The sequence below is a fragment of the Poromitra crassiceps genome, assembly GCF_964638095.1.
Source record: "Poromitra crassiceps genome assembly, chromosome: 20".
Lineage (NCBI taxonomy): Eukaryota > Metazoa > Chordata > Actinopteri > Beryciformes > Melamphaidae > Poromitra > Poromitra crassiceps.
The window spans coordinates 30,526,966-30,536,965 of NC_139637.1; the positions used below are offsets into that span (position 1 = coordinate 30,526,966).

Sequence of the window (10,000 nt, forward strand, 5' to 3'; positions counted from 1 at the left end):
TGTCTGACTGACTGTCTGTCTGACTGACCGTCTGTCTGTCTGTCTGTCTGACTGACTGTCTGTCTGTCTGACTGACCGTCTGTCTGTTTGACTGACCGTCTGTCTGTCTGACTGACCGTCTGTCTGTCTGTCTGTCTGTCTGTCTGTCTGACTGACCGTCTGTCTGTCTGTCTGACTAACCGTCTGTCTGTCTGTCTGTCTGTCTGTCTGACTGACCGTCTGTCTGTCTGTCTCACTGACCAACAGTAACCTACAGTCCCTGAAAACAGGGACTGTAGGTTATATATTGATATGCAAATGAGCATATGATGTCATGTCATTTTTGAGCAGCCAATAGCTACTTTCCTTGGAAACAAGTTGGCAAAACTGGCAGTTAGCGAGGGCCAATAGATTGGACCTTTTGTGGTCCACAGTTCATAGAAAACTTGGGGAAACTTTGGATTTCTTTTACTTTGTTACTGAAGCGATATAAAATGTAACAAAGTACATTATTTCAAACAAAATTTACTTAAGTAAAAGTAAAATGACTGATTTAAAAAAATACTCAAAAAGCTACTCAATTACAGTAACGAGAGTAAATGTAATTAGTTACTTTCCACCTCTGGCGTTTGCATTCTGTGTGTGGTGGTGTGGTTGAAGGAGAAAGTCTGCATAAACTCTTATCTGTCAGTTGTGAGAATGGCTGCGTGCGCGAGTGCGTGTGTGTGCGTGTGTGTGTGTGTGTGTGTGCGTGCACGTGCGTGCGTGTGTGTGTGTGTGTGCATGTGTGTGTGTGCGTGCGTGCGTGCGTGCTTCCTGTCTGAAAGCCACACTATCATCAGTCTCTCCATCAGGAATGAAGAGGAGAGGAGGAGAGGGAGGAGGAGGAGATCAAAGGACACCAAGATGGAAACCATCCCAAACTGTGAAGCCTGGTGAGGTCACTGTTAGTTTACCTTTTTATTTCATTTCATTTCATTTATTTATTTATTTCACAGGGACAGTGCATATTAATAAACAGTGTGTGTTAACAAACACCATAAATATGCCAGAGTTAGCCCGGGGGCTAGTTTACATCTGTAGTCCCTGGCCAGGTGTAAAGATGGCATCCTAAAAACATTATTATGATGCTTCATGCACTTGTTTTTGCAACAAAAAAACAATCTTAATCTTCGGCCAACATTAGTGTCTTTCAGAGGCTATTCACCTTATGTTCATACGCGGGGTTGGGCCAAATCCTTCCGGGTTGTGTTAACACTTCCAGTGGTCACGGCGTGAAATACAAAAGAACTTCAGAAGAAGAAAGTTGTTTTTAGAGCAGGAATGCGTTGAAACATCGCCCGCAGCTGCAGTCTGAGTGATACAACTCAAGTCGAAGAGGAAAAAGATGAGATCAACAAAAAGAAAACAACAAAATGGGCAGTTAACAGCAACGCATTGAGAGACATCCTTGTACAAAACATACCTGGACTCCAACATAGAAAGCTTCAGATGGTTTTCAGTGTCCTCCGAGTGCACCGCGAGCCACTTACGTCTTATATAAGACCCGCAGACGTTAACATACTATACCTACTGTCAAAGTATAGAATCGCTGTATGTCTTTCAGAAACAAAGATCGCTCCTTATTCGGATGGGGGTTTGTGCTGATATGTGGGCATGTGTAACGTAAGGTTTAATGTTAACTGGCAATTATGTGACAATGCATGTCTACCGATGTAGAGGAGTAACATAAAATTAATGTAACAAGTAGTGTAACAAATTACTTACTCCAGGGAGTAATTAAGTAAAGTAAGGCATTACGTTTCTTTAAAGTAATGTGTAATGTGTAATATATTACTTTTTGGAGTAACGACCCCCAACACTGCTCGTTAAGGTTAATAGTTTCAGTCCCTCAGTGGCCGTTTTAGCCCTTTACTCAGCAAGTTATGACCTACGTTGGTACTGCAGTAGCCTAGCCAGAGATAATTTTAAATAAAATAAAACGTTGATATTACATTGTCAAATTGTGGGTAGTGTAGTACTTCTCCCTGAAATTGAATAGAAATAAACAAGGAGATGATATCTTACATATTTGTGGGTTCTAAAGGACCATATAGCACCGTTTCACCGTGGTAAGTCTACATTGGGTGGTTACGACATTATGGCAAATGATGAAAATCTCATTGCAGAATATGAATGGTGAAATACCCCGGGGCCGAGGTGTTACGTGACTGTTGAGCTCTATACTGTATGTCAGGCAGCATGTGTGTTACTGCCTGATGACATCACTGATGATGTCATCTGTCATCTGGCTGCCTGGCAAAAATATTGCCAGGCAGCTAGCTGGCTGCCGGCCACTGATGACCTCATCCTCAGGGTTGTGAGTCAGTCACTCAGCTTCAGACAGAGCCAGATTCAGGCCAGCAGCCAGCTGTCGAGAGTGGTGGTGATGCCAGCATTGATGTCATCGGTGAGTGATGTCATCAGTGAATGACATCATCAGTGATGTCACTCTTTGTCCCCATGGTTGTGAGTCAGTCAGCCTTCATCGGATACTTGCTCCTGTTTCACAGTCTTCTCAGCTTCCGACCTTCCGACAGAGCCAGATGCAGGCCAGGAGCCAGCTGCCTGGCAGAAATGAATGTGCATGTGTTTGGATTCTCTCCTCAGCACCAAACCCTCGGTGGAGGAGATCAGTCTATGGGCCCAGTCCTTTGACAGGCTGATGAGGAGCCCGGCGGGGAGGAACGTGTTCCGGGCGTTCCTGCGGACGGAGTACAGTGAGGAGAACATGCTGTTCTGGCTGGCCTGTGAGGACCTCCGGCAGGAGAGCAACACCAGCAGCATCCAGGAGAAGGCTCGCTCCATCTACGACAACTATATCTCCATACTATCGCCCAAAGAGGTAGGAGAGCTATGCCTAGAGCTCTCACCTGACTTCCTTAGATTGTTGTAAGCTGCACCTGTAGGAGTTAAAAAAAAATTGGACCCAATAAAACCGTCACTGTCCAAGTTTCCCTGCTGTCCTGGTCGTTGCTCCACCCACTCTTCAGAACTGGGGAGACGATAGCTATTATCCGATATGTGCAGTCGCCAGCCGCTTCTTTCCACCTGACAGCGAGGGGTTTCACCGGCAGGACGTATACCTGCCTGGGAGGATCATGCAGTTTCACCCCCCCCGGGGGGGGGGGGGGGGTGGGCAACTACCAGGGGTGGGCAACTATTTTTCACGGGGGGCCACATGAGAAATCTAGATTGTTGCCGGGGGCCGAACAAATATTGTCATGCCGTAATGGATGGGCAACTTTGATGATAGAGAGGGCCACAAAAAAAATCCTCGCTACCAGATTTTGCTGGGGGCTGAACGGCGCCAGCCTGAAAAAATTGGGGCATTTGAAGCCAGGTTTAGAGGAATAACTAATTTTAAATTAACAGTTGTGATGTCATTATTCAGTCTTAACCACCAATATTTGATCCTTTTCTCACTCACTCCTATGTCACCACACTCTCCCTGCAGGGCTTGAAATTAACTTTTTTCACCACCTGCCAATATGGCTGCTAGATTTTAAAGTTACCAGCCAATTAGAATTTCCACTATCCGAAATGTTTTTCTTGAAATAAACCAGAATATGAGTGGGTTAATTTAAGCATAAGTATCAGTAAGTGGCCGGGATTCTCAAAGCCTGTGTTGAGGGTCACACGAACATGCACTCTTGAAGCTAAATAAATCCAAAACCAACAAGTTAATTATTTAAATTTCTACCTCAATGTAGAACAGCCATTTCTTACACATGAGATTACTTTTGGCCTTTTAGTCATAAAGATTATTGAAAGATATTCCATATTCCAGACTGAAATGCTATAACAGAAGAATATTGGCCAGAATGACATGAACATTTGGACACTTATTCAGCGGGTATCTTGCATGTTGCGTTCAGGTGCACTGTACAAAAAATAAAAAAATAAAAATGAATTAAGCCCATAGTTAATGAACTAATCATGTACAAAACACACACACAGTCACATATTTTATATACTGTATATGTTGTAAGCCTAATTTTTGCCATCACAGCTGCTTTTTACATGTATGGGATAATACAGGCTAATATACAAGGTGTCCCAAGCTCTGAGTCATTATAAACTCAATTAGCTACAGAAGCTAATGTTCACATTCAGTCCTTGTATATTTCTCTCATGTGTTCATCATTCCTTTCCTCCTCTGTGTGTGTGTGTGTGATTGAGAAATGAGATGCAGGTGGTGTTCATCCTAATTGGCCTGGTCAGGTGTCAGATTGCTGCTGGCTGATTGGCTGGTGGAGAGCATTTAAGCCAGCTGATGCCATCCTGTCGCCCCTTGCTCTCCTCATTCCCAATGATGATGGCTGCTGTGCTGACTGCTGTGTTCTGTCAGGTAGGAACTGTGTGTAGACCTACTTTAATAGTTCTGCAGAACTTTATTAAGATGTGTCTTTATCTTGGTAGACCTGTGCAGTCTAAACTGTAAATAGTTACCTTCCAGATCTACACTTTTGTACACTGTAAATAACACTTACCCAAGTAGCAGAAAGTAGGGGGAGAAGCCCTTTAGTTTTTTTTTTAACATTTTCTCATGTTTATTTTGTAGGAGCTTATAGGTAAGAGCTGTGTCTCTTATTTAATCCATCATTTTCTTTTCTTAGGTCAATTTAAGGTTGGGGATTAGTTTGATTGGTTAGTTGTGTTGGGGCCATGCTGTGCTCTGAAACTAAACCTGCTACTTGTGAACTTGTGATGGTGGTTTGGCTGATCATCCTTGGGAGTGGGAAGAGTGGGTGCACTTTTGTGTTGCGGTCCGGTTCCCCGAGGCCGGTTCCTAACATAATTGGGTGCTCGTCTGCTTTTCTCATTCGTCAGCACGTTGTGTGTGTGTATATATATATATTTTATGTTTGTCTGGTGGGCAGTCTTTGTGCAGGTGGTAAATGGTGTTAGTCAAGGTGCCTTTGCATGGAGCTGAGGAAGCTCATGGTGGTAAAGCTGGTGGAGATGTTTGTTGGAGGAGGAGCCGGTCAGAGGGGACCAGTAAGACTGAGGAGGGGCGTGACAAGGCAGGGCCGTCAGTAGCACCATTTCTCCTCTTTCTGTGTAGACTGCTACCCTACAAGAGTCTCCGTACATAGACTTGCCTGTCACTCTGACTCCCAAGCCGTCTAAATCAGCGATACAGACGTATTTACAAGTGTCACAGAAACATTTCAAAGCCACATATTGAGAAGAAGAGTTCATAGCTTCTCGACATCGGGGTTAGAAAGCTCGTCGCTGCTCATAAATGCCTCTTTTCATCTGAAGTCTGTGCTGGTGATATTTTTTACCGAGCTTTCGGCCAGAGTGGCGCTGTTGAGCGCTCTGACGGCTGGGAGCTCTAACCTGGAAAAAATATCACCAGCACAGACTTCAGATGAAAAGAGGCATTTATGAGCAGCGTCGAGCTTTCTAACCCCGACGTCGAGAAGCGATGAACCCTTCTCAATATGTGGCTTTGAAATGTTTCTGTGACACTTGTAAATACGTCTGTATCACTGATTTAGACGGCTTGGGAGTCAGAGTCACAGGCAAGTCTATGTACGGAGATGGGACTCTTGTAGGGTAGCATAGTCTACACAGAAAGAGGAGAAACGGTGCTACTGACGGCCCTGCCTTGTCACGCCCCTCCTCAGTCTTACTGGTCCCCTCTGACCGGCTCCACCTCCAACAAACATCTCCACCAGCTTTACCACCATGAGCTTCCTCAGCTCCATGCACACCATTTACCACCTGCACAAAGACTGCCCACCAGACAAACATATAAAATATATATATACACTCAAACGACGTGCTGACGAACGAGAAAAGCGGACGAGCCCCCAATTATGTTAGGAACCGGCCTCGGAACGGGACCGCAACACAAAAGTGCCCCCACTCTTCCCACTCCAAGGATGATCAGCCAAACCACCATCACAAGTTCACAAGTAGCAGGTTTAGTTTCAGAGCACAGCATGGCCCCAACAACAAACTAATCCCCAACCTTAAACTTACTTAAGAAAAGGATGGATTAAATAAAAGACAGCTCTCACCTATAAGCTCCTACAAAATAAACATGAGAAAATGTTACAAAAAACGAAAGGGCTTCTCTCTCCTACTTTACTTGGGTAAGATGTTGGTGTACAAAAGTGAGTGTAGAGCTGGAAGTAGCTATTTACAGTTTAGACTGCACAGGTCCACCAAGATAACACATCATAAAGTTCTGAAGAACTAAGTAGGCCTATACACAGTTCCTACCTGACAGAACACAGCAAAGAGTCAACAGAGAGCCATCATAGTTGGGAGTACAATGAGTGGACTCATAGTTCAATTACACAATGAGGAAAGGAATGATGTGAACACATGACACAGAAAACGCTATTAAAGTTTTGAATGATAGCCCCAAACTTTTATTTGACCAACTTCCTGTGTCTGCACTGTTAGATGGGATGCCATCCCTTGCAGTCATTGCCACCGATGATGGCTACTCTTTGTTCTGTCAGGTAGGCACTGTGTGTAAGCCTACTTTGGTAGTTCTTTAGAACTTGAAGATCTGTCCTTGTCTAGGTAGACTTGTGCAGTCCAAACTGGAAATAGCTACCTTCCAAATCTATACTTTTTTACACTAAATAACTCTTACCCAAGTAGTAGGAGGGAGAAGCCCTTTAGTTTTGTAACATTCTCATGTTTATTTTGTAGGAGCTTATAGGTGAGAGCTGTGTCTATTTATTTTTTTTATCCATCCTTTTCTTAGGTAAGTTTAAGGTTGGCGATTAGTTTGATTTGTTGATGTTGGGGCCATGCTGTGCTCTGAAACTAAACCTGCTACTTGTGAACTTGTGATGGTGGTTTGGCTGATCATCCTTGGGAGTGGGAAGAGTGGGGGCACTTCTGTGTTGCCGTCCCCTTCCCCGAGGCCGGTTCCTAACATAATTAGGGGGTCGCCCGCTTTTCTCGTTCGTCAGCACGTCGTCTGAGTATATATATATATATATATATATTTTATATGTTTGTCTGGTGGGCAGTCTTTGTGCAGGTGGTAAATGGTGTGCATGGAGCTGAGGAAGCTCATGGTGGTAAAGCTGGTGGAGATGTTTGTTGGAGGAGGAGCCGGTCAGAGGGGACCAGTAAGACTGAGGAGGGGCGTGACAAGGCAGGGCCGTCAGTAGCACCATTTCTCCTTTCTGTGTAGACTGCTACCCTACAAGAGTCCCGTCTCCGTACATAGACTTGCCTGTGACTCTGACTCCCAAGCCGTCTAAATCAGTGATACAGACGTATTTACAAGTGTCACAGAAACATTTCAAAGCCACATAAGAAGAGTTCATCGCTTCTCGACGTCGGGGTTAGAAAGCTCGACGCTGCTCATAAATGCCTCTTTTCATCTTAAGTCTGTGCTGGTGATATTTTTTCCAGGTTAGAGCGCTCAGCCGTCACAGCGCCACTCTGGCCAAAGGCTCGGTAAAAAATATCACCAGCACAGACTTCAGATGAAAAGAGGCATTTATGAGCAGCGTCGAGCTTTCTAACCCCGACGTCGAGAAGCTATGAACTCTTCTTCTCAATATGTGGCTTTGAAATGTTTCTGTGACACTTGTAAATACGTCTGTATCGCTGATTTAGACGGCTTGGGAGTCAGAGTCACAGGCAAGTCTATGTACGGAGACTCTTGTAGGGTAGCAGTCTACACAGAAAGAGAAGGAACGGTGCTACTGACGGCCCTGCCTTGTCACGCCCCTCCTCAGTCTTACTGGTCCCCTCTGACCGGCTCCTCCTCCAACATCTCCACCAGCTTTACCACCATGAGCTTCCTCAGCTCCATGCAAAGCCACCTTGACTAACACCATTTACCACCTGCACAAAGACTGCCCACCAGACAAACATATAAAATATATATACACACACACTCACAGACGACGTGCTGACGAATGAGAAAAGCAGACGAGCACCCAATTATGTTAGGAACCGGCCTCGGGGAACGGGACCGCAACACAAAAGTGCCCCCACTCTTCCCACTCCCAAGGATGATCAGCCAAACCACCATCACAAGTTCACAAGTAGCAGGTTTAGTTTCAGAGCACAGCATGGCCCCAACACAACTAACCAATCAAACTAATCCCCAACCTTAAATTTACCTAAGAAAAGAAAATGATGGATTAAATAAGACACAGCTCTTACTTATAAGCTCCTACAAAATAAACATCAGAAAATGTTACACAAAAAACTAAGGGCTTCTCCCCCTACTTTCTGCTACTTGGGTAAGTGTTATTTACAGTGTACAAAAGTGTAGATCTGGAAGGTAACTATTTACAGTTTAGACTGCACAGGTCTACCAAGATAAAGACACATCTTAATAAAGTTCTGCAGAACTACTAAAGTAGGTCTACACACAGTTCCTACCTGACAGAACACAGCAGTCAGCACAGCAGCCATCATCGTTGGGAATGAGGAGAGCAAGGGGCGACAGGATGGCATCAGCTGGCTTAAATGCTCTCCACCAGCCAATCAGCCAGCAGCAATCTGACACCTGACCAGGCCAATTAGGATGAACACCACCTGCATCTCATTTCTCAATCACACACACACACAGAGGAGGAAAGGAATGATGAACACATGAGAGAAATATACAAGGACTGAATGTGAACATTAGCTTCTGTAGCTAATTGAGTTTATAATGACTCAGAGCTTGGGACACCTTGTATATTAGCCTGTATTATCCCATACATGTAAAAAGCAGCTGTGATGGCAAAAATTAGGCTTACAACATATACAGTATATAAAATATGTGACTGTGTGTGTGTTTTGTACATGATTAGTTCATTAACTATGGGCTTAATTATAAATGAGTTCTGACTGAACGTTACTATAAAGCACACATGGGCAACATATGGCCCCCCTGTGTGGCGCGTATGTGTCAGTTAGAGGGTACACACAGGAAAATACTGTCACAGAGGACTAAGAGCTGATTTACCATCTAAGACTACACCATCACGTCTACATGACATCTACACCATAACATCTACATAACATCTACACCATAACATCTACATAACATCTACACCATAACATCTACACCATAACATCTACATATAACATCTACACCATAACAGCTAGACCATAACATCTACACCGCTCACTGTAAAAAGAAAGCCCAGGACATCATTAAAGACAACAGCCACCCCGCTCATACCCTGTTCTCACTCCTCCCATCCCAAAAAAACACATTACCGGAGCATCAAATCACACACCACCACCCGTCTCAGTAATAGGGCAGTCAGGCTGCTGAACAGCTGAACCATACGCACTGAAACCCACTTGTCACTTTGTCTGTATTTGTTAATCACATTGTATTGTATTGTATTGATGGATTGTGGTATGTATATACACTTGAGTGTATAGCTGTTGTGTTGTGTAGCCTACAGAGTTATGTAGGTTTACACCTTCTTTTGTCTTGTCGGTCTGTGTGACCATGTCCTTGTGTGTTTAGGCTGAGGGTGCTAAGAGCATAAGAATTTCATTGGATTTATACTTAGTAAACTACTGACAATAAAGATGAACTTGAACTTGAGTCAGGACCTCGGTTTATCGTCTCATCTGATGGACGGTGCTCACTCATAGGACAGAGTCCCTGTCTCTGCCCTCGGGCATTGGGGACGGGGATATTATCCATGAGAGCACAGGGAAGAGCACCTGCTACTGGTCCCCCTGTTTCCGCAGCAAGCCAGCGATGTAACAGAGTTGGCTAAATTATATTTTGTGAAGCTAATCTTCCTTAGAGATAATGATTTATATTAGTTGATAATCCTGTTATCTCTCCTCTCCTCGTCAGGTGAGTCTGGACTCTGGGGTGCGTGAGGGGATCAACAGGCGCATGCAGGAGCCATCTCCTCTGACATTCGAGGACGCTCAGCTACAGATCTACACCCTGATGCACCGCGACTCCTACCCCCGCTTCCTCTGCTCCTCCACCTACACCTCCATGACCCGCCCCCCCAGCCAAGGC

The 10,000-nt window shown here is 44.6% G+C and overlaps 1 protein-coding gene across 1 annotated transcript in view; it reads left to right on the forward strand.

The window, feature by feature from the left end:
• rgs19 (regulator of G protein signaling 19) overlaps positions 1 to 10,000 on the forward strand; it is a 16,062-nt gene that overhangs the window by 2,250 nt on the left and 3,812 nt on the right. Inside the window, exons 2-4 of the mRNA XM_083657162.1 lie at positions 834 to 914; positions 2,629 to 2,863; positions 9,827 to 10,000. The exon at positions 9,827 to 10,000 is cut by the window's right edge and continues 3,812 nt beyond it. Coding sequence (XP_083513288.1) covers positions 886 to 914; positions 2,629 to 2,863; positions 9,827 to 10,000 — 438 coding nt within the window. The 5' untranslated portion in view covers positions 834 to 885. The remainder of the gene's footprint in view (positions 1 to 833; positions 915 to 2,628; positions 2,864 to 9,826) is intronic.